A 24,344-nucleotide genomic window follows, 5' to 3' on the forward strand; every position below is an offset into this window, starting at 1 on the left:
AGCACCAAACACAGCAGCTACTATTGCTCCTTGTTACACTTGAGCGGGGGCGACTGTGTGCCTGAGAAGCATTGCAACTGCTTATATCTATTCATTATAATTTAAATAGGTGCGACTAGAAAGGAAAACAGCCCTACCAGTTTATATCAATTTAAATTACGTTAGCGCGCCCCCTTGCGACAACTAAAAGTGAAGTCAATGCAGGCTAGACATTTAGGCTAAACTTTTGTACAATTCAGTACTATTCAATTGTACATATGAGTTTGATGTAACTCCTAGTAATACTATGATTATGTAGTATATTATTTGAATATATCTAAATTACACAATTTAATCTGACCTTGTGTGCGAAAAAGATTAAAACTGGAAATGCAAAATGTTCACTGAAGGAAGAAAGAAATGCGAAACAGATTTACTCAACAGGGTTTTGTTTGCATGTCTACTTTTCTCAGGAAGTGAGCAACGAAATTCACGCAGAAAAAGTTTGCTCTGCATGTGAGAGACCATGCACTTTCAGTTCACTTTGTGGTTGCTGACCCTTTTAAAAATGTCTGGGGATTACCGGCCTTCACATGCTATAGCTGGTCAGCCAGGGGGCTTTCGCTCACCTACAGCAGAAAGCCACAGGTGCTGTAAAAATATTCCAGATCCTACATGCCAGGTTATTCCAAAAACAGTTTCTGGGAGGTGAAGCTTCAGCTGCTTAGCTCCCTAGCCATGGATCTCCATCCCAGGTAATATTTGCAACACAAACGATTATTTTTAATCTTTTCGATCACATTTTAAAATGATTGTTTTGAACCAGATTGTGCCCATGTTAAAATGCTGTATAGTTCACCACACTGGTATGGTTGTTCAAGTAGAGAGCTGTACTAAAATTCTACACTGAGGTACTGACCTTCAATATATTGGCACAGTTCAGTACAGCTTTCAGTACAGCACTACCACAGAAAGGGGAACTCCTTCATTTAGCATGTTTTGCTGTTACTTGCAGAACTTTTTTTTTTTTTTAACCAGGAATTCTTAAATCATATTAAAACACATTCATTCAAAAAACTTTTCTGGACAGTTGGTGGTATGAACTTTTTACTCATTCACTAACAGCTGATGCGAAACATTATATACATTGGTTTGAGAAAGGGCACAAAAAAAAAGTTCAGAAGACATCACAGAAAATGCTTCAGAAAAATCCAATTCAGTTTCTTTTACATAGCAGTTCACTACCAATAATTTTTTCTTTGTGATCATGTTCTGTACATCAGACATTTCATACCCATACAGAGTGCTGGAGGAGGGCAAACGGACACTTGTGCCCAACGATCTATAAGTGAAGTGTCAAGGATAGCAGGGACCTCAGACAAGTCAGTCACAGGTCAACTGTACACAGGGCAAATGAAGAGCCAGACGGAGCTCACCCACTCCTCTTCCTTAAGATTAACCTCATAACGGCTATTTTTTTTTTTTTTTTAAAGAGACAACAGATATACATTTCTGTATGGAGACCATTACACAGTGTTTTGAGTGCTTAGAGTGCTTAGACCCATGTTTGGACAAATTAGTCCTGACAATATTATCCTTAATATTCATATAACATGTTTGTGCATGTGAGCAGGCAAGCACATTGGAAGATGCACAAATATGAGTAATAGAGCAGGGAAAAAAAGCCACAACCCTTCACACCTAGGTCAGAAAGAAAAATAATCATTCCAAAGATGAACACTGTCTAGGATTATGTGGTCAGCATGTAGAACAAAGATCTCGGCAAAGCACTTAGACAATGTCGTGACTTTTAGAATCTGTGGAATCCAATAAATGGAGAGAAAAAAAACCAACTTGTCAACAGAAGAGCCAAAGGAATCCCAAACAATGTCCTGAAAAGATGTGGGCCGATAGCCAGGTCATGGTTTACCACACAAAAGCACACCTGACTGCCTTAGTCCTGCATCTGCGTTGCCAGTTGTCCTCCAAAACAGCCTGCAGTCTGGTGATGATGGTATTTAGGTGCTGGAAGCTGATTGCTCATCCAGCTTTGCTTTCCATTCCCAGTATGCAAGGCAGAAACGTCAACAACAAAAAAAAAAAATCCAATTGGTTGGAGACCGAGGCCTCCGAGCAGCCAGAATTGGGCCTGGAGCAGAGCGCGTTGTTCAGTATCGGTAGTGTGGACTCCTTGATCGAGAGCGAGACCTCCTGGGAAAACAGGAAAAATGAAATTTAAGCTCCTGATTTGTAAGTCATTAGCTAGGACAGCTTCAGACAATGTCTTTGCTTTATGAAGGAGGCAGTGGGAGTAGTGAAAGCCTGGTTTAAAAAGACTGTTGCCAGCAAAATAATGTAGTACATCTGGCCAGGAGGTTACATGCACCTTTACTGACAAATGAGGTTCCAAAGGACTTGTGTGTGTGTGCCGGGGGAATGACACATTATTGCTGCCAGTGGCCAGCCATGAGCTGAGAATCCCAACCCTATTAGCAAACCCAAGAGCAGTGGCACTCGACCAATGGGAACCAATCACAGAGTGCCAAACTCATCTGGGCAAGTGGCACAGCCTGAATTTGAACCAGCACCCCTGCAGGGTACTGGACCTAACCACTCGAATAACCCCAACATTTCTCAGTTATTGCATTTTCTCCTCTCTTGATAAGAATAAAGTTCACGTGGCTGATGCACACTGACACTCATTGTATTCCACATGAACGTCACAATTCAATTCCAAAAATGGAACCGATCCCTCCTGTGGAAACTGGTTTGGTGAACTTCTCCAAACTCAAAAAACAAAACAGATTTTGGCTACTTGTGCTTACAATAAAGAAAAATAACTAAATAAATTATTCAATTTTCAGGGCTTAAATATATGGGAGCACTGGAGTTTCAAACCATTTAGGTTGTGAAGAATGAAATGCACTACTCACCTTCTAGATGAGCTGTGTTCACGACCTGGAAAATGAAAAAATACATTTCTGTAACATGAATTCCACATCTGCAGACAAAACGTACATTCACACCCCCCTCCCCCTCCTTCCCACAAAATTTCAAAACCTGCCTGATACAATGAATGTCCTGCTGTAACATTAGGGTCCTGCAGATTCAGCACTTAAGTGTGAATAAATCATCCTGACTGGCCATGCAGGCCCTTCAGACCCACGCCCTCCTCGTCACACTGCCCTTACTGCCGAAAAGCACGTCTTTGACCCTTGACCAGAAACCCCCGGCAGACAGCAGTTCTCAGCCCAGCCCCTTTGACTAGCCAGTGAATCAACCGCTTCTCAGAACCTGAACAACCTGTTTGACTGACTTGGTCTCAGGTCTCACCATGCCCTTCACTGCCCTGCCCTACTCTGGGCTGTCTTGGAAGAGGCGTCCGGGTGTCTGAAGAGTAAACCAAAGCCTCTTCTCATACACAGCGCCCTTGTAAAATACACAGCCCTTGCAGCAATGGGGAGCTCAAGTGCCCATGCCAAGATCTTGGGATAGTGATCAGAGGTGAAAATCCAACTGTCACTGCTGCTGTGCACGAACAAGATGTACCAGGCCAGGGCTTGAGGAGCCGAGCAAAGACAAGATCAGGATGTGGGCAGTCAGGTAGCAGTGGTTAACAGATGAGGGGCCTGGGTTTAAATGTACACAAAGGAAGAATGAGCACAAGAACAGCTCTTGGCAGTGACTGGACTGGTCACTGCTTTCAAAGATAATCGCAGAGGATGGAACAGTCAGACTAAGTCAAGGGTGCAACCAAGTGATCGAGTGGCTCAGGGGGGAGGGAGGTATCAATGCCATATATACCAGGTATACAAGGGTGCTTACAGAGGGGTGTAGAGGCGGGCAGGTACTCACTGTGTTTGGGCGAGGGGGACCGGCTCTGTCTGCCATACTGCCTCTCCCACTCCTCGCGCTCTTTCTCCCGCCGCTCTCGCTCCCTGTCAACCAGCACAAGGACAGCTTTAGTGACAGACCTACAGCACCAACACATCTTGCATCCAGAAGCTGGCTGCCTTTATTGCACATACACAAACACTTGACTGTAAAAAGACAAAAAAAAAAAATCCCCAAAAAACAACCAAGATCCCCTGGAAAAGTCCACATTTATAACAGACTGCTCTCGGTTTTAATGTGATTGCTTTTCTTACAGGATGACAGGGAAAGTGTAAAATAGTAAAGCACTATCATAATGGGTGGTAAAAAAAAAAAAAAAAAAAAAACCTACTAAATGACAAGTACAAAATTCACTATCCACTCCACTATGAACAAAAGCATGGATCAGCGTTGTGCAGTATTTGTGTGTCGGTTGAAGTCGCCCGCCGCCCCCTGAACGGCTTACTTCACCCGGATCTTGCGAGCCATAGCCCTCAGTTCATCCTCACGCTCCTGCGGGACAAACACAGGAACAGCTGCTGAAACCCCAGCCAGAACCACCAGGCCAACTCTCCCCTTCACATACAGCAGTGAACATTTTATTTTCACATTGAGATTAACCAGTCTTTGTCCTAATGGTTCAATGGCTCACAAATAACGTGTGCAATAAATAACATTGACCGCATATTACTCAACCATTGCACTGGTACAGACACAGACTATTCTGAATTAGCGCACTCGTTTACAAGTTGAAAGAAAAGAGCGACTGATAAGACATCTCTTCCAAGGCTGTCACTACAGCACTGGATCCTGGAGTGTTTTTACATCATTACTCCAGTAACGCTGTACATTGTTGTACCCTTACTAGGATTACTCCTGTATTGTATCCAGCACCTTAAAATGCTTTTGTTTATACAAGCATTTTATTGACATTAAATTGACTGCTTTGGAGAAAGCCAGCCACCAAAACAAATCCAAGCATTACAACAAGTCAATGGAGTTCTGGAGGACACCGATTGCTCTTTTGATGCTGTGGCAGGAGAGCAGAGGTGGGAATTGGGAGCACTGAATCAGGAGAGAGGAGGTGGCAGCTAGGACCAGAGCAGGAAAACCCAATAGGGAACACAGGAACTGTAGGAAAGCCAGTCAGTAAATCTTACCTGTCTCTCATGTTCCTGCTGCTGAATCTTCACCTGTGCAGCCTTCTTGTCAGCCTTGACTAGAGAGAAACAGACAGGCAGGAGTCAGAGGCCAAAGATCAAAGGCCTAAGTCACTTGGAAATGCCGAATATAGGGGAATACAGCAATGCAGCCTCATTAGGGGTAAGGGTGATGAGGGAGTATGGGGGCCTTACTATGATCGTGTGATGGCTAGGCTGTCAGCAATGTCTGATGCAGATTTTGAGCTGATATTTATGCCAGAGGTGTAGACATGCTGTGAGAATAGTGGACAATTGTCTGCAATTCAGGGGTTGCTGGTTTTAGTCGTTCAGTGTTGAGGAAGGCTGATTCAAAGTTTTGGATGACACTGAATCACCAGACTGAGCTGCTTTGCTTTGACTACAGGGTCCTGTGTGTATGTAAGCTTGTAAAACCTGACACTGTTCACACTGCCGTGCAACGCGGGGCCTCATTTTCATTCAAGGTGAACGCCCAGCTGAGCAGCAATGCATCCACCCCCTACCACAGCCCATCCCTTACACTGCTTGTTAAGCGCCTTCTGCATGCGGAGCTTCAGTCTCTCCTGAGGTGTCATCTTGGGCTGGAAAAGAAACGCACAGAGGTGAGTACAGACTGAGGGAGGGGGGTGGGGGTAGGGTGTTTTGGGAGGGGAGGGGCCAGATTGGGGTGGGGGGGTTCATATCCAAAACAAAATTGGGGCGGAGAACATGGGACAGTCTGAAAGGTTTTTTTTTGTTTTTGTTTTTTTTTTAAACCTAAAAAAACAGAGCAGACCCACCCTGCTCTTTCAGCTACTAGTGAGTTCCAACCTGAAATGGTCAGTAGAGCTGCTTGGAGAAGCCTCCCAGGGAAACAACTTCACAAACACTGTGCTTTAAACACCCACACCTGCTGTTGAGCAAATGCCTCCCATTTCCAGTCTTAAAGACCCTTTCACTTGTATGGGGTGTCTTCTGGTGCCGGATTCCTGACAGTCCTTGGAGTAGGCAGCACATGGACTCGGACAAAGGCACACATACACACACAGACACGCCAAGTGTAAATGTGCTTAAGACTGAAGAGAGGAGGCAATCTCAGGTTTACACAGAGGATTCTCCAGACTGAACATCTCTGGCACCCAGCTGTGTAATAATTTGTGCCCCCCCCCACTCAAACAGGAATGCCAAGAGCGATCTACACAAAGAGAGAAGTGGAAAGGACTTTCACCAGTTTCAGCACTTTTTGTGTGCATGCGAGACAAAGGCTTGACCTACTGTTTTTTTTCTTTTTTTGTATTCACTCCATTCTATTTTTGGTTGTTGTGATCCTCAAACAAGTTCAAACAAGCACAGAATTACGTTCACCTCAGTTCACCTGGAGCCCAGTGAAGACCGAACTGAACTAGACATCCCTGGAGCTCATCTACCTAGACATTGGTCTGATATGTGAATACGCACAAGAGAAAATGCCACTCTTGGAAGGTGCATGCCATTTGTACGACAGATAATATAAGACAACTTATCTAACATGGACTGATAGCACAAAAAACAGATCAATCAAGGCCCCTTAATTAATCAATGCAAATAAAGCAACATTACATAAAATAGCTTTTCAACAGAACACAGTTTCACTGAGCCTCCAACTACAGCTGCTGCTAGCCTGCCTCAATATAATTTTGTTTTCAACACAGAGGTACCCCTCAATGCTGTAACATGTCCTCTTCCATCAGATTTCCTATGGAAAGTGTTCTGTTTTGTTCCCCCTGCAAGTTGCCCAATAACATAGTTTCTGCAGTCCCCAAAACAGCAGTCAGTGAGTCAGGTTCTTCGGTCATCGTCCAATCCGGCACATAAATCTAAAAGCTGAAAAGTATTCACACCCTCAATCTGAAACTCTGCTATTCGGAGATCCATTTAGTTTGATACACATTGCCCCCTTAAATGTATTCTTATTTTAATCAGTAGTATCCTTTCCAGAGTTCGGGCAACACCGATCCAGCCTAGAGGGAATGGTAAAGATTCCAGTAAAGAAAGGAGGCAGGTGAACTTTGGCCCTTCATCTCACAGCATCCAGTGGGATTCCTGCCCGTCCAGTTGGGGGAAAGCATTGAACTTTGCCGACGCCATAAGAGACCAACTTCAAAAACCATAGAATTAAACCAGACAAATCACACGGGCAGATTTTGTAATCGGGAATGTGAGTGATGGTGGGGCCTGCTTGTCAAGACCCAGAAACAGGAGCATGTACAGTGCTGGCATGATCAGTGCGATATCTGGGGAACAGGGACCGGCTTCACACACTCCTAGACACCACTGTATTGTTACACACTAGATTAAAAAATACAAAAATAATAAAAGGAGTTGACAGGTCATCCCTGGGCTGTCACTGTACTGAGACAACATGTGTGTTCAGAAGTGCAGACACTTAGGAAAAACGAGGTCAAATTCTTACTGACTTTGGCAGCTCCCGTCTCTTTACCACCAGGAGTTTCAGCCCTAGAGAGAAAAAGACACATTTTACTGTAGTTTCTTGAAAATAACGATAGAACTATTCAAACTGTATTGATAAGGCTTTGTTCAGGGTAGGACCGCACCAAATATGAATGATCAAGACTCCATGCAGATCATAACAGGCTGTCTACAAATTCAGAATCTGCAATGGTCTCATTTAGTTATTAAAGGCTATACTGTCCTATTGCCAACCGCAAACTCTGCGCTAACCTAACTCACATAGGACGCACACACCCTGCGAAACTTCAGCCCAAACGTGGAAAGCCAGGTTTGTTAGTGTGTGCGTGCACGTGTGTGGAATGCTCACTTTCTCAGCTTGTCCACAAGGCTGGCTGTGGCAGGCAGGCTGTGACGGGGGGAGGGGGAGCGGCTGGGTGAGGGAGACTCTGGGGGGCTAGGACTGCTGCTTGCCCGCCTGGCACCCCCTCCTCGGCTGCCCCTTCTGTACCGATCAGCTGAGCGAGAGCGGGAACGTGACCTAGCAGGGGAGAGAGCGTGAGAGAGAGTATGAGGGAAAGTGACACTTTAATCCCAAAGACAGCTGTTATTACAGCTAAATAGTTACAGTATAAAAAGTCAAGCAAACTTAATGAGGTCAGTACAGACACAATCAGATCCACTGCCCTCCCGTTTTCTCATGGCTGCAGTACGGCCCTCACCTGGTGCGTCGGCGGTTGCTGTAGTGGCGACCCCTGTCTGTGGAGCGGGAGCGGGAGCGGGAGCGGGTGCGAGTGCGGTTCCGGGTGTAGCGCCGGCGTCCCCCCCCGCCCCGTGACCGAGATCGAGAGCGGGAGTACCTCCCCCCCCGCCGCCGGCCCCTCCGCGACCGGGAGCTGGAGCGGGACCGGGAGCTGGAGCGGGACGAGCGGGAGGAGGAGGAGGAAGAGGACGAGGACGACGAAGAAGTGGAGGAAGAGCGCCGCCTGCAGGACAAACACACACCACACACCCGTCAACAACACGGCTCTTGACTGGCAGACATGCACACAGAAACTGACAAAAACACACGCACACACAGGATCCTCATACCAAAGCGATCAAACGCCAGTGTTTTAAGGCTGCAGGGTGTTCTCGTTTGTGCTCCAGCCAGATAACTGATCTAATTCCTTGCTCGATCAGACATGTATTTTAAGGTCTAATACAGTTCATTTCTTAGTTTTGAACTTAGAAAGAAGTCATGGACATGCCTGCTTATCCTGTTATCACTTTTGGGTTATATATGGACTAAGTATGACAATTCTCCTTGGTTTTGGTCTATTTTATAGCCCCAATGGAGGTATTAAGACTAACCACCAGTGTTGTGAAATGCAAAATCAGGCCATCTGTATATTTTCATCCTGAAAGCCCACAGTGCAAACAGCACTCAGCACTAGACTTGCTCCATTTAGACTGCTGCATTGCTTTAAACTTGAGTGTTGTCCTTAATCTGCTACATCAAAACCTTTTAACTATCTACTTGCAGTTTAAATATGAAATAAACAGCTATTTACTTGATAGGTATCACAACTGATTCATGCTTGCTGGCCAGACCAGTAACATTAATCAAAGGTGTCCAAGACAGCTCTCAGAAAAGGAGAGCATTTTGCTAGGTTTGCGTTTACTGTGTGAATTTCTAAAAATCTTCAAAAAGGAGCAAGTTAAGCACCCACGTACTTACACACACACACACACACCACCCCTTTCAAACACTGTTCTCTGAAAATACAAGAAAAGTAAATTCCTATATAGTACATTCATAAAGTCATCTTTTATTGTCTTTTTTTCTAGTACCCTTAGAGCTACAGGGACTGGCATTTCAGAGCAGGAGTAGTAAAAGAAACAAATACCTTGAATGAGTTGGCCAGCTCTACCATTAAGACTACCATGTTACACCACATTTTAAAGTATAGTTCAGACAACAAAACCTGGAGGAATCTAAACCAAAACACCCCAAACAAAACAAACCATAAAATATAATTTTTTACATTGGTTTCTTATTTCCAGCCATTTAATCAATACAATTATACATGTATGGGGTTTGTTATTTAACGCTAGTCTTGTGTGGATGGAAGCCATAATTTGATATAGGCCTCCAACAGAGAAAAAGTTTGGATGATGGGAGCATGCTGTAAACCATTTCAGACCAGACAGTTTTCTTGGATTTCAGGTCTAAATTGTACCGATTAAGCACAATAGGAGGAAAGAATTTTATTTGCACTTCAAACGTGTCTGTGCAAGTTATTTAATCAAAAAATTAAACTTGAAATAACCAGCACCTGGGCTCATGCAAGATCCTGCACCTCTTTAAAATCCCACTTCCCAAGCAGAAAGCACATCTGCCAAGGGGGGGTCAAAAATTAAACAGCAACTGCCGCAACTGTGATGAGATTCCTACAGGTTTTGACTATCTGAGCATTCAGTGAGAGGAAATGAATTTAAAAACTCAGGCTAGTGTCATGCAGCAACCAGGATAAACAGTGCTGTGGAGAAGAGAGGGAAAAAAAAGTCCAAGTCCTTTTGTGTTTTTCAGTGTTTGTGAAATGCCTAGCCTTCAGCTGTGTGCAAAGGAAGAAAAAAAAAAAAAATACCCCCCCCCCCCCCCCCAAAAAAAAAGGGAATGAGAAAATGGGAAAGTTACCGACCGGGAAGAGCTGCTATGACCTGATGGGGCGGAAGGGGTGGTGTGGTGTTTGGAGGGAGGGGGCGCGCGGCCAGGCGCGGGGGGGGGCCCGGCTCCCTCCTCGTCACTGCCCCCGAAGCTGGTGATGAAGGTGATCTTCTCCGGACCGGGGCTGCGCGAGAGCGAGCGTGAGCGGGACTCCGAGCTCGACTCTGACTGGGACCTGTGGCCAAGAGCAGAGGGAAGATCAGTAATTCAGTCATTTTTACATGAATTAAAAAAAATGCAGTTATATAATTAAAACGTTTTACAACTAGGACTTGAACACACTCATGGGAAAAATTGGTTTAATAAAAAGGATTATTGTATATGGTACAGTTAAGATAAAGGAAGCAGTTTTCTGTGCATTATTAGACTCCTTTCTGTCCAGAACAGCACTTTGAACTCTATTTCAGAGACATGCAACCTGCAGGACTCACCGTTTGTAGGGATCATAGGTGGGGCTGTCTCTCCTCGCGTAGCTGAAATTCAAATATGGGAATGGGAGGGACGGGTAGAAAAAATAAAATAAAATAAAAAAAATGTAATCTCACATGGAGGAACTGCACTGGCATAAGCCAAACAAATGACACTGATAACAGCTCAATCCTAGTAGTTGGCTAATGTAGTTAACTTCCCTATAATTAAAGCCTCCACAGACAGAAGACACCACTGATTTTTACACAGAAACGTGTTAAACTGGGGTCCCACTGACCTGCTAGTTCCAACTGAGCTCTGTGGAACAGAAATTAAATTTTGAACAGGCAAAATTGTAAAGCTCAAAAGCTGAACAGTGTGACCATTGCAACTTTTGACTCAGTTTAGCAATATTGGCATACAGGAACCTAGGGTGATTCCTTGTATGAGAGTTGGAGGCAGTGCAGCAGACCAGGAATCATGAGGTTGGTCCTGTGAAGTCTGAGCAGAGTTGGGTGTATGGTGTGTGTACATCTATATGTTGTATCGCTAACCATCGAAGCCCGTCAACTGTTTTGCGGAGCACCTCGGTCCGAGAGCTTCTCATCAGCATCTCCAGATTTAAAATCAATTGCCTTCATTCGCATTTCATACTTCATTATTCTTATTGCCTTGGTTTTTGCTTTGAAAGAACAGTGCCTCAAGGGCGAAGCTGTAACTGTTCCATGTAGAAACCATACAATCCTGGACTATTAAGAAGTGATCTGAACGTCTCTAACTCTATCCACCAACAGCAGGCCTGAACCGAGGATGAAGTTGGGAGTGTCCAGTGTGCGTGTTCCCTCGGGCCAGCTGTGCGACCTGTGCTCCCAGGACGGGGGTTACCTGGGTGGGCTGATCTGTCTCCCCTTTAGCCTTTTCTCTCTGAACTCCCTCCTCTGTCTCCGTGAGCGCCGGCCCTGTGGCGACACAAAACACTGTCAGGGAGGCCACAGCCACAGCCCCCTCCTCAGACACAGACAACACGAAGCAAAGAAAACTACCCTTGACCATGCACATAGTCAATGGAGAATGACTTCTCTGCAAAGTCTCAGCACAAATACAAAATAAAATAAACTTCGACAAAAATATTGTAATACCTAATGGAAATATGGATCTACATTGTGTGTGAATCCAGTTTTCTTGGTTCTCATGCAGCAGTGTTTGCAAATACCAAGCTGCTGCTCTGGCAGCTGCAGGGAACTGTAGGAACTGGGGTTGCTGTAGAAAGATGGGAGGTGGTGCTTTTACTACTTTGATCCTTTACTAGTCAAAGATACGTGTCCATTAATTTTGCAAGACTTTTATCCCAACAAAGGAGGAGTAATAAATATCTATCTTGGCCATTTTCTCTTGATTTACAGTGACATCTGTAAAAAAATTAATTTTTTGGACTTGGTTTTGGATTAATTTCAGGATTAATGTTTTGGATTAACTGCCTCCTCAGGACTGAAAACTGTCTTCAAGTCTCAGCTATGGCTATACACAATTGCTTTTCAGTTATTTAACAGATGCCTTTATGCAAGGTAACTTAGAGGGTTTAACAAACCACTAACATACACCTTTCTGCATACCCACAAAACCATAAAATCACAATAAAAATTCCCACAAACACACAGTAAATATAATTCAGGCATAAGATTAGAATGGCCTACTGGTGCAATTCAAAAGAGTTTGAAGGATGGAGGGCACTGTGTAGTCCTAAAGCTCACATTCTCCACTGTGGTGCTAAAGTGGAGAAACAGTGACCCCAGGCATTTGGATACCCACAGGGAGGTATGTCCTGTCCAGCTGCAGAATAGGAAAGTGTGGGAATGAGGCAGAAGTAACCCCATGAGTCAGGTTTTCCAGGACGAGTCTGGGGACACCCCCCCCGACGGTTCCTTGGCAGCGATTTAATCCCTACCGAGTACATGGCCTTCTCCTCCTCTAGGGCCTTGGCATGCTTTATGGCCTCAGCCTCCTCCTTGTCCTTCCTCAGCATCCTGCGGAGACAAAGCCAACACTTCAGCAGGGCTGGACCTCTGATCACCCAGGGTGGGTCATGCCGTTCTGTGCATTGGTGGTCTTGATCTCTTAACAGGACAGGCAAAGACTACACTGACAAGGCGCAGCAAATCCAACTTTATAACAAATCACTTTTGTCTCAGAACTGCCTAAGCCCACACTGCCAGTTTAGCACAACATAGGCTGTTTGTTTAGCTATATAACCCCTGCCTTCAAACTGTCGACAACACAAACAGATTCACAAGATTGGCTCAATGCACTTTTTTGCTCTGACAGAGACTTTGACCCAACAGGTTCCTTTAGAATACCAGTAAGCATCTCCAGGGAGGATACCTTTATGTCACTAAACAGCTGCAGTGAGTATATCCTCCTTAAAGCATCAGAGAAAACAATGATTGACTGCATAGTGAACAATACTGTGCAAAAGTTTTTGGCAGGTGTGAAAAAATGCTGTAAAGTAAGAATGCTTTCAAAAATAGACATGTTAATAGATTATATTTATCATTTAACTAAATGCAAAGTGAGTGAACAAAAGAAAAATCTACATCAAATCCATATTTGGTGTGACCACCCTTTGCCTTCAAAACAGCATCAATTCTTCTAGGTACACTTGCACACAGTGTTTGAAGGAACTCGGCAGGTAGGTTGGCCCAAACATGATGGTATTGCATGATGGATAAGTATCTTCCTGTACTTCTCAGCATTGAGGAGACCATTAATTCTGACCAAATCCCCAACTGCATTTGCAGAAATGCAGCCCCAAAATTGCAAGAAACCTCCACCATGCTTCACGGTTGCTTGCAGACACTCATTCGTATACCGCTGTCCAGCCCTTCAGCGAACGAACTGCCTTCTGCTGCAATCAAATATTTATTTCAAATTTTGACTCATTAGTCCAGAGCACCTGCTGCCATTTTTCAGCACCCCAGTTCCTGCGTTTTCATGCATAGTTGAGTCGCTTGGCCTTGTTTCCACGTCGGAGGTATGGCTTTTTGGCCAAAAGTTTTCCATGAAGGCCACTTCTGACAAGACTTCTCCGGACAGTAGATGGGTGTACCAGGGTCCCACTGTTTTCTGCCAATTCTGAGCTGATGCCCCTGCTGGACATCTTCTGATTGCAAAGGGAAGTAAGCATGATGCGTCTTTCATCTGCTGTAGTAAATTTCCTTGGCCGACCGCTGCGTCTACAGTCCTCAAATGTTTTTTTGTGCTTCTTCAAAAGAGCTTGCACAGCACATCTGGAAACCCCCGTCTGCCATGAAATTTGTGCCTGGGAGAGACCTAGCTGATGCAGTAGAACTACCTTCTGTCTTGTTGCTGTGCTCAGTCTTGCCATGGTGTATGACTTTTGACAGTAAACTGTCTTCAGCAACTTCACCTTGTTAGCTGAGTTTGGCTATATAATTGTACAATCATACACCTGACTATATACCTACAATCCCTGACTTTGTGTAAGTGTACCTAGAAGAATTGATGCTGTTTTGAAGGCAAAGGGTGGTCACACCAAATATTGATTTGATGTAGATTTCTCTTCTGTTCAATCACTTTGCATTTAGTTAATTGATAAATATAATCTATTAACATGTCTATTTTTGAAAGCATTCTTACTTTACAGCATTTTTTCACACCTGCATAAAACGTTTGCACAGTACTATATATATTATATATGTTATATTATATATAACTTTTTTTTTCCAGGTATCTAGGACTTGCTCAGCCAACAGACGCTTATTACAATAGGATTGACAGGTGGAAAGAAGTCTCATGGGCACTTGTCAGCTGCCACTTACCTGACAAAGTCTCCCTCTGCCATGCCATAGGGCGTGGCCATCTTGTTCAAGTCCTGAACCTGCTCTGTATTCAACTCGTCCACATCCACCTCCACATCTGGAACAAGGATGAACATCTGGTTCACATGTGTTCACAAAAACACACACACATATTGCCTGGACTAGTCACTGTTTATTGACACAGCTCTTTCTAAACCTGATCTTGAATGCCCTTCTGCCCCGTATCCCCCCACTACCCCTTATGGACGCACCAATGTCAGGAATGACCCCGTCCTCGTCGCTCTCGCTGTTTTCGGAGTCCTCATCCTCCCCTTGGTCAGACAGGCCCTCGCCCTCCGTCACTGTGCTGTCCTCATATGTGTACCCAATTGTGGCCTTCTTCTCTGCTAGCCTGCAAGGATGGAGAAGAAAAGAAAGTTGAAGAAAAAGACAGAGAAAAATGATGGTCATCTTCTCCAGTCTGCTTTGCTACGTGTGGCCAGAAGTGAAGAAGTGAAGAAATTAAGATTTTATTAGCAGCACAGAGTGAGGGCTAAAGCTGTTTTCAAACTACTACATCTAATCCCAGGTTGAGTGGACACGGGGCAGCCACAGCGAGTTCACCAGTATCATCTCAGGTTGAGAATGAATGTGAGAGTGCTTGATTTTCAACATAGGGACTAGTGTCTATTGTGAAAGCAGCTTAAAATAGACTTCAATGATAATTATGATAATCATAATAGTTGTTTAAACAACGGTACTGTTTAGGAGATTTCATTTTAAATGAACATAAATTCATACACATACACTTATGTTACTTATAACTTTACAAAACAAACTTTGCTTGAATAGTAGTGGTTTTATTGTATATAGAAGAGTACCCACTTCTTTTTCTCTTCTTCATTGGGCTTCTGCAGTCCCCCATACAGCTCATCCACATAGATTTGGTACAAACACTGCTCCTCCGAGACTGCAGGGACACGGGCAGAGAAGAATGATCAACACAAAGCACTTTCCTCGTCCTACCTCAGACCCAATATGCTTTTCTACTGCTGACTATACTGTGGTTATGTAGTTCTCAATTCATTCATTCATTTAGGCCCATTAGTGCACTTGTGTTTTCAACCCTTCGTGTTGTGCTGTTTCAGCTGAGGCAATTGTACTTCATAGAAAGGGTTTCTGTAGCCTCTCTCCACTCTCATTGGAGAAGTACTGGAAAAGACCATTATGTTTTTATCAAAACAAAGCTGCATTTGATTTCATTTTAGTTTGTCAGAAATAAAAAGTATCTTGTCCAATATTTATACAAGGCAAGTATAGCTATTGAAACCCTTTTTTTATGAAATACATATATATTTAAAAAGACGGTTTATAGTGGAAGTATTTTTGTTTTTTGACTGAGTTTGGCTTGTACGACAGGACACCAGAGCAAAGGCAGGCTGGTTGTGTAGGAGGGGTTGGTGGTGAAGCAGTAGGTGGCAACTCTCCATGTGGACTGGAAATCCCCATGCAGTGTCTAGTCAGGTGACAAGAGTCCCACTGTGCTGGGGAGAGGCCAATCTTTTGCATGAGACATTAAACAGATGCGGTTTCTCCACGTTGTGGGGTGCCAGACTATGGGGCACAAACGGTCTTAACCCACCGTGCAGCACAATCTCACAAATCAGCTTTACAAGTCTTGCCAAACGCAAAGTATCCTTCCTGGCCAATTACTGTTAAAGTGTTTCCATCTTTTCCAACAAGAATTAAAAATGCCTAAACTGTTTAGATAGCACCTGTAGACTAGTCTGACCTTAACTGTATTCACTGTTATATGCACATTAATTTTTTTCTAGATATTTCCCTTGTAATATTGTGCACATGTAGAACAGAGCAGGCTAGTGTGTGTTAAATCACAGAATTCACCTTAGACGAAAGCATCTGGTAAATGGAAGAGGAGCAAAGAGGAAGGAGAAGGAGGAGAGACACTCCCTGGTTTAACAAAAGGTCATATGCACGAAATGACTCACTGCTGGCGAAGTCGTTCTGCACTAGGCCCCTGTAGCGCTCGTAGTTGCACTTCCTCTCGTCAGACTCCTGCTCTGGGGTTCTGCAAATAACAAAGGGCAGGTTCAGAGCTGTCAGAAAAAGAGATGGCCCAGGGCTCCCTACCACACTGCACTCAGGCAGTTATCAAAGCACCCTCTGGTCCCACCGGTCCAGTGTCTGGTTAGGTGTCAAAAGCCTCAGGTGGAGATTTCTATCAGAAAACCTGGAGTTTTAATTCCCTAAAGCCTCGGCCATAGAACAGGCTATGTGGTGTCTCTCAGGTTTTCTTCCAATAGTTAAAATGACAGGACTAAGTAACACGCAAGGGGCCGTGCAGCCTAGTATTACAGAGAATCTACAATTGCACTAGAGCTAACAGATACATAAATAACACTATAAAAAACACTGAAGGGCTCTAAGGGAGTCTTGCACAGCACTCACACAGTGTTGAGCAGGGGAGGGGTGTAGGTGGGGATGTAATCCAGATGAGCACGGACATCAAACCGGTCGATCATGTTGTTGGCATCTCCTTGCCAGGGCATCCTGGGAGGAACAAACAAACAAAAGAAACATCAATTTCAGCACCACCTGGAGGCCATTCACAAGTCACCCTTTCAGAGTAGTTTAATGAGGACTGCCTTCTCACTGTAGCAGTGTGAGGTAAGGACAATGGGAGTCGAGACTTTGATTTAATTTTTAGGGCCAGCGTGAGGCCTTGGACCTTGTATCGCATAATCGACACTGACAATGCAATGTGATACATAAGCACACCATTACAAGGGAAACTCTGTATAAATAAATTTAAATAGATTCAAATGCACATTACAGTGAATGCAATGAGAGAATAAGAATCAGACTAGCTGCATGTGGGGTGCACTCTTCCTTTAGCTACTGCTGTAGAGGCTCTCCCCTTGCTACTCTCTGTGCTGTACTGGAGTGCATGTACAGGGCTCAGATGGTCTAGCTTATGCAACAGTGCGTCTGCCACCACACACTGCTAGTTCATCACTGCAGGGCCTAGAGTGGAGGGGCAGCAGGGCAACAGTTTTCACTTACATGTTGACTGGGCTCTCAGCTGCCAGGGCGACAGCAGAGTCCAGGTGGATCTTGTAGGCTCTCCCATGGACCTGCAGGAACTGGGCCGGGTCCTTTTTCTGCAATGACAGCCACCCCATTAGCACACCACTCCCACACACACTTACACCTCCTGTGGTATATAGCCAGTTGAAAACAGGGATTAATCCAGTATATGTCTGTGTGTGTTTAAGGAAATGGGTAGCGAGGCAGATTTTTCTTCTTCTTATAATCTAACTGTTAACTCCCAGTCAAATCAGATTGTAACACCCTTTTCAGGAATTACCAAAACTTTTGCATAAGCCTACTCCAGGTACTGAATACTCTGAATTTGTGACCTGATTTTCAGGCCATTTGCACAGCCAAAGGTATTGAAATGAATTAACTTTACATATACCCCCGTTCTGCTTCATCACAACCATTCGTGCATGCAAAAACTAGTTTGTGTGAAGGTTTGTTTTGCTCTTTTCAGGTTCCCAGCACTGAGGCCTAAGGGGAATTCTGAAACCCTGCAGTCCAAACAGAATACCATACCTCCATAGCCAAGCACAAACTCAGACATGTGGATCAGTGTGTGTTCAAAAGACTAGATTGCACTGTTCCCAAAAACTGAATTATATTATTTAGCATGCACACTCAATTAATATACCTGTCCATTTTCTTTCCAATGTTAACATCCTGATCATGTTTTCTGTAAATGAGATTTCCTAAAACAAGAACTGTAATATGTAAACGTATTGCATTATATAACCATAATGCACTATTTTAAAAGAGCACAAGTAATGAACAACCTAAGTACTGCAGGTTTAAGAAGAAACAATACAATGAGAACCGATGAAAAGCTAAATGATATATGCCCAGTAAGGCAAAAGTCTTTAAAATTAAAGTACCAAAGTGTTGGCCCCTGCAGTGGATCACACCTCAATAGGAGACTTGTTCCACTGACATCACTGAAATGTCAACTGCTGTGAAAAAATAATAGCACTGGTACATCACCTATGAGTTCATGTCAGCTGGTGAATAGCTATGTGGAGCAGATTTCTCTGCTTTTTTCTGTTTGCTGGCTCCTGCAGTTTTGTTCTGTTTTTTCTTAAGCTGCACCCACTTCTTCAGCCACTCTTTTCATTCATTATGTAACGGGTGTTGTGTGCACTAAGAACCCTCCCACACGGTGGCTCACAGGAGCTGCACTGAGATGCCTTGCGTTTCAAGGGCTGCGTGCAGACTGATGACAGCACTGACGTGAACAGAGGCCATCAATGGCTGTGGAACCATTTTAAATCTATCAATTAAATTAAATACACATGCAGCCTGACTCACTGGAAAGATTAAGCAACAAAACTATGGGGGAGTGACTATTTTCTTTGCTCGGTTGTGTATCACCCTCTGTATGTACTGATACAGTGTGGCTGTAGGGGCTGCGTGGCTCAGGTGTCTCTGACGCTATATTATGGCGTTACTGAGCAGTTGCACGCAGACATTAATTACAATTAGCATCATTAGTTTTACAGCTAGTAACTGTTGGAATGTATGCAGCATGGTCTGCACCTGCCCCCCGGGCCTCAAAACTACAGTCATAATCCATGGAAGCACAAAACACAGCAAAGAGCTTGTAGGCCTCATAAGTCTTTCTAATCCATGTGGTTCTATAAATGCTTGCTCAAATAAAGGACTGGATTCTGATTAAAACTCACTGGGAGGGGCCTCCCAAGTGGCTCAGTCAGTAAAAGGGCACAGACAGAGCAGGATGAGCTGGACTTTGATCGAGTCCAAGCCACGTAATTAGTCGAGTGTGACCGGGAGAGCACAGTGGCGGCACACAATTGGCCTAGCACCGCCCGGGCTGGGGAGGGCTACATCGGCCGGGTCTCTCTCGGTTCATCACTAATGAGCATCCCCTGCCGGCTACCTGGGCACCTGCAGGTAGCCAGTGTAGTTACACAACTACACAAAAATGAGTTAACTATTCAATTACAAAAAAAAACCATTTGTGTAGATCTTATAAACTTGAGATAACTTAACATATAATTTACGATTGACGTTTATTAACGGTATCGTTAAATTTCGGAGAGAGCTGTTATTCCTGATCTAAAAAAAAAAAAAAAACAGCTACAGCTGTTGGCTAAAACATATATGTGTGCAAAGGGAATCAGGTTTCAATTCAATGGTGTAGCCCGTTAATACCACAATGCTTTTCAAGCAGTGTGCCCGGCGAATCCCACAAGGTGATGCAGTTCAAAACAACAGTTACACAATCACTTGAAATACAAATGGCAATGTCAAGCTTAAAAACAGTTAAAAAAAAAAAAAAAAAAAGTAGCACTAATTGCAACAGCATTGGACCCAAGACATAAATACATAAAATGTGTTAATTCCAAAATAAAGATGGCTTTTAGAAGCCAAGTTAGGTGAATTTATTTCCAGCCAATCAGAGACATTTCAGAAGCACCAGGTAAGGTGAGCGAGCCCTCTGCTGAACACACAAAAAGAAACCACTACTTCTGCAAATAATGCCATGGTGATGTTTCTTGGGGAGGATTATTACCTGTAAGAAGAAACCTTGGCGAAGGATTAAATTAATCTGTATTTTGACACCGAGTCTTGCATTTCACTGGATCAGGGTGCACTTTTATGATGGTGGATAAACATTTCAATTCATAAGGCTTGGAGAATTAGCGAAGACATTTGTGCATTCCTACAACTACGGTCCCAGCAGAGAAAATCTTTTCAAATGCAATACAGGCTACGCAATCGTCTCTCGTCTGAACATGTAAATATGTTAATATTCTTAAACAAAAATATGTAAATCGAATACAAATATATGAAACACATGGGTAAGTTTTGGTGCCACCTGCCCTTGCTGTGTTTTTGACTTTTGGTATTTTTTGAGCAACATTAATGATCAGCATTTATTTTTTTCTGGATTAACCAGAAAGAATAAATATTTTTGTTATGGAGTTTTTTTTTTTTAGTTTTTTTTTTCAAGAAAATAAAATTAGCCTTAAACTAAAGCTTAAGGGCTAATGCACTACAAATTTTATTTGGATATGTACAATAAAGGTCAAGTAAAATTTTATTTTGTACACGCAGGTATTTTTTAATTAAAATACTATGGAATAAATACATTTTTATTTAAAATAATCTGATGCCAGTACTTACTGTATATGGTATGCTAGTAATGTTAAACTATCATGCTGTGTACATTTATAGTAGGCCTGTATGTGCCTTTTATTTTTAAGAAGTAAGAGCAGGGACTCTAATTAGGTTAATCGAATACATGAAAAGTTTGGCTCACGAGTATTCGAATAGCAGATTATTCAAAATTCCCATCCCTACTACAGGTCCTACTCACGATTTTCTCGTAGTATTCTCGGCGCCGCTCAGCCCGCCGCTTGTAGTCAACCATCATCCCACGCAGCTTGCGCTCATGTTTACGGGCTTCGTGCCACATGATGGCACTGCAGGGACAGGACAGTCACCGTCTGCTGTGCAGAGAGACGGAGGGTCAGTTACAGTACAGAATTCCCACAAACAAGGCTGGAGTCAGGGCTGCGGTCAATTCCAGTTTTTCATCACAACTGACATTAGCAATTCCTTTTTCAATTACATTCCAATTGCAGTAGAGCTTATTAAGTCAATGACAAAAACAACTGGAATTGGAATGGGCCTGAAAAAATAACTGGAATATAAAAAGTGCAACTGACACCCATCCCTTGTCCTGTACAGCCAACAGATCTTCATTATTTCATTCATGGTTTTGTATTGATCAGTGCTGGGATGTTCGGGCCCTCACTTACTCTCTAAAGCACAGTGTCAATCTCCCCAAATCTGTGGCTAATTCCAGCAAGTTAGCTATTTGCATTTTATGTACCAGCGTTGACGTCCTCCTACCATCTAATTTGCATTATCTTTTATGCATATTTAATTAAACCAATTCGTTCTGCAGGGCTTTCTTTCTGCATAATACATTTTCTAGCACTTCGAGAGGCCATTCATATCCAGAGACAAGATAAAAACAGCATCTTTCCCCAGGTTAAGGAAGAGGCATGTGCCATTAGAGCAGTTACAGAAGCTGCTTTCATTGGACACAACATGTCAGTCACACATTAAATCTCATCACCTGTGCGATTCTCATTTAGCGACCTTGTAAACTAATCAGCAGTAGATTTGGAAAAATGTCAAAAACAGGGGTTCAGAGTGGATGATGAGCAAATTACATCAAAGTGATTAAACATGTATAACTTAAATGAATTCTAACCTCATGTTTAAACTGACAACATATAAATATGGCCCATGTACGTATTTCTTGATTTTACACGGAGGTATCATGCAAAGGATTAAACATTCATTCTGGGCGAGAGCCTTAGCAAGCGCTTAATCCTTTTAAAGATTTGTTTTCAAAAGCCTTTCGCTGAAACATTACCTCTATACCTAATATTATATAGGCCGTGTTCATGCAAATGCTTTTTGTTAATTGGATTTCAAACGATAAAAAAAAACAGTCAATCGATCCGTTTTCTATTTGCAGGTTGCGTTGCATATGCGATACTTCACTGCAGTGCTTAAAAATCTGCGTTTTCTGTGATGAGCCAGTTTATGACAACAAACACCCGGAAAAACCAATCGCCGGTAATCTAATGTATAATAAAATGGGATTACAAGGGAACAGTGGAGGCCGATGACACATGCTGCGCAGATACGGTGTACAGGTCAGATAAAGCGTCCCAACCAAATACGTACATACATGCATGCATAGTTAACTGTATCTTAGCTGATGTAATTTACAGTCTTCTCAGATACAGGATTGCTTTAACCATAGAGCAACAAAGTCGCGGCTCTCCATGCCTGGTGAATTCACACAAAACACGCCCCTTCAAATGCTATGCCCAATTCAATCGGCAAAACGCGCCCCTACGGTTCCGTATGAGTTACTTTACACACAGTTAAACCAATTTAAACGTATATGCATCTCGATAGAAAGCGATAAACGGGTCATTTTCTGAACAAATATCTGACGCGGTGTGTGTACGACTGCCCGTAAGGCCCCCAATGGCGCTAGCACACGTATCAAAAAGGCTTTCCTCAAATGTCTTTTTGCCTCGCCTTTCATTTAGGTTTGTAGCCTTTTAACATGACGGATGCTTTTGCCGACATACTTGCTGCAATAACACATGAATTACCTGTTATTGCTATATAAAAAGCTGGTTTAAATAGCCGTGCACGGATCGAGTGTTCGGCCGGGTGACCATCACTGCAGCCAGTCCTCCGCGTAGCAGCGCACTTCCGGGAGTTAAAGGAAGTGGAGAGCGAAAGCGAGGGGGTCACCGGAAGTGAGCTGCGGGGTGGAAGAAAACATCTGTGAAACACCCAACATAATCATTTGTGTTGTGTTTTTGACTTACGTGCGGAATTATTGTGTTAACCAACGTTTATATTATAACGGATTATATTTAATTAAGGTTTAATGTATTTTTGACATGTGCATTTACTACTACTAGTAGCTGCACCACATTGGTTCTGACAAGTATATAATTAATTTCAAGAACTGAATCGTTATAAGCAGATATGCTACATCTGGCACGTATAATACATGGTCTGTCATGCAGTGCTTCAGTAGAATTAGTTTGTATTTTATAGTGGGTAGTAGTGTGTGCATTTTATGCTTTAATTCGTAACAACGTGCAGATATTGGCTTGCAGTACCCTTGTGAAGGCACGGGGCGGCAACATTCATTCATTAACGACACTTAAATTAATTTTAATTCATTTTAGAATGTAGAGATTTTTTGTTTTTTCATTAACCACAATAACCATTGAAGTTGGGGAGGAGCAGGAAACCTTTAAAAATAGGTGGGGGTTAGCATTTAGGTAGGCCAATCTTTATTTATAACCTGATAATGGATTTGGCCTCTGCATCTGCATTGTGCACTTTATAAACAGGATCACACTTGGGTGTTGCTCTGAAAAGCCTGGATTGGTGTCAGTATGTGAGGGAGATGAATAGCTATTTTCACAATGTATAGCATATTTACTAAGCACTTTTCTTCAGTACAAATCTGCAAACATATACATTGTACCTAAAGCTTTTCATTTCAATAAAGACTGTTGGAAAGGAACTGAATTGAGAGACACTTACTGGTCCACCAGCATTACTACATCTCCTCTTGCCGTCTCCCTTCTCAGCGTTGACCATACTGGAAGATAAAACAAGGCAAGGCTTCCAAGCTGGTAAAACTGGAGACTTGGGTTTTATCGGTGTCCTCTTCTTATGGTTCCCCTGTCCAGCCATGGCTACAGGCAGAGCAGCAGGTGTTGCAGGCGTGTGTGTGAGCTGTGTGCCAGAAGGAAAGCTGGCTCGAGCAAGGTGCCCACCCCCCTTGCAGGAAAAGGGAGGGGGCGGGCCCTGCTGCTTCCTCCGTATCCTGTAGGAATGGGTGGTGGGAGGGTGAGAGGGAGGACGTGTTCTCATCATTTTCCTGACCCTCAGGGAAACCCCTCTCCACCCACGTCACCCAGGGTCAGAGGTCAAGGAGGAGCCTCCTCTTGGAAAACGTTTACCTTGGTAAGTCCATACGGTGATTTCATAAGCAGCCTCCTCCCTCCCTGTCCACACATTTACCTTGTATTATTACCAAACTCTGAATCCTGCTCTTACGGTACATCTTGGTTTCTTCTGGTGCAACTTGACTGGGATACCCTGGAGAGGATGGCACACTAATGTGTTATAAGCCCTGCTCTCCTTTCCACATACTTTTGACCTGGAGTGGGATTCACAACGCTGTGGTTGTGGTCATGGTTGACACTGGAGATGACAGCCCAGTGGTGTTCCAGACACACTTCTGCGTCTCGT

General features: G+C 43.5%; 1 protein-coding gene across 3 annotated transcripts; it reads right to left on the minus strand.

Annotated features, from left to right (window-relative positions):
• Window positions 1-1,073: 1,073 nt before the first annotated feature.
• clasrp (CLK4-associating serine/arginine rich protein) lies at window positions 1,074-22,776 on the minus strand. 3 transcript variants are annotated; one of them, XM_066704049.1, is made up of 21 exons: window positions 22,676-22,776; window positions 20,848-20,977; window positions 17,478-17,575; window positions 16,863-16,964; window positions 16,403-16,482; window positions 15,279-15,363; window positions 14,666-14,805; window positions 14,415-14,511; window positions 12,524-12,602; window positions 11,464-11,537; window positions 10,602-10,643; window positions 10,145-10,345; window positions 8,183-8,446; window positions 7,831-8,001; window positions 7,469-7,508; window positions 5,554-5,614; window positions 5,013-5,071; window positions 4,319-4,365; window positions 3,835-3,917; window positions 2,913-2,937; window positions 1,074-2,190 (listed from the first exon to the last, which is right to left on the minus strand). In XM_066704049.1, the coding sequence occupies exons 2-21, from the start codon at window positions 20,944-20,946 to the stop codon at window positions 2,148-2,150; spliced, it is 1,890 nt and encodes a 629-aa protein (XP_066560146.1). In that variant the 5' UTR covers window positions 20,947-20,977; window positions 22,676-22,776; the 3' UTR covers window positions 1,074-2,147. The 3 variants fall into 3 exon arrangements, 2 of the variants coding, with proteins under 2 accessions (XP_066560146.1, XP_066560145.1); XM_066704048.1 differs by having other exon boundaries at window positions 20,848-20,980; XR_010816767.1 differs by lacking the exons at window positions 1,074-2,190; window positions 2,913-2,937; window positions 3,835-3,917 and having other exon boundaries at window positions 4,313-4,365; window positions 7,465-7,508; window positions 20,848-20,980.
• Window positions 22,777-24,344: the final 1,568 nt, after the last annotated feature.

The sequence above is a fragment of the Amia ocellicauda genome, chromosome 5 (genome assembly GCF_036373705.1).
Source record: "Amia ocellicauda isolate fAmiCal2 chromosome 5, fAmiCal2.hap1, whole genome shotgun sequence".
NCBI lineage: Eukaryota > Metazoa > Chordata > Actinopteri > Amiiformes > Amiidae > Amia > Amia ocellicauda.

Coding starts and splice junctions, on each gene's coding strand:
- clasrp (XM_066704049.1), bottom strand. CDS start 20,946: ATGTGGCACGAAGCCCGTAAACATGAGCGCAAGCTGCGTGGGATGATG. Junction 16,965..17,477: donor GCTGAGAGCCCAGTCAACAT/GTAAGTGAAAAC, acceptor TGTTCCTCCCAG/GATGCCCTGGCAAGGAGATG. Junction 14,512..14,665: donor CGGGGTCATTCCTGACATTG/GTGCGTCCATAA, acceptor TCCTTGTTCCAG/ATGTGGAGGTGGATGTGGAC.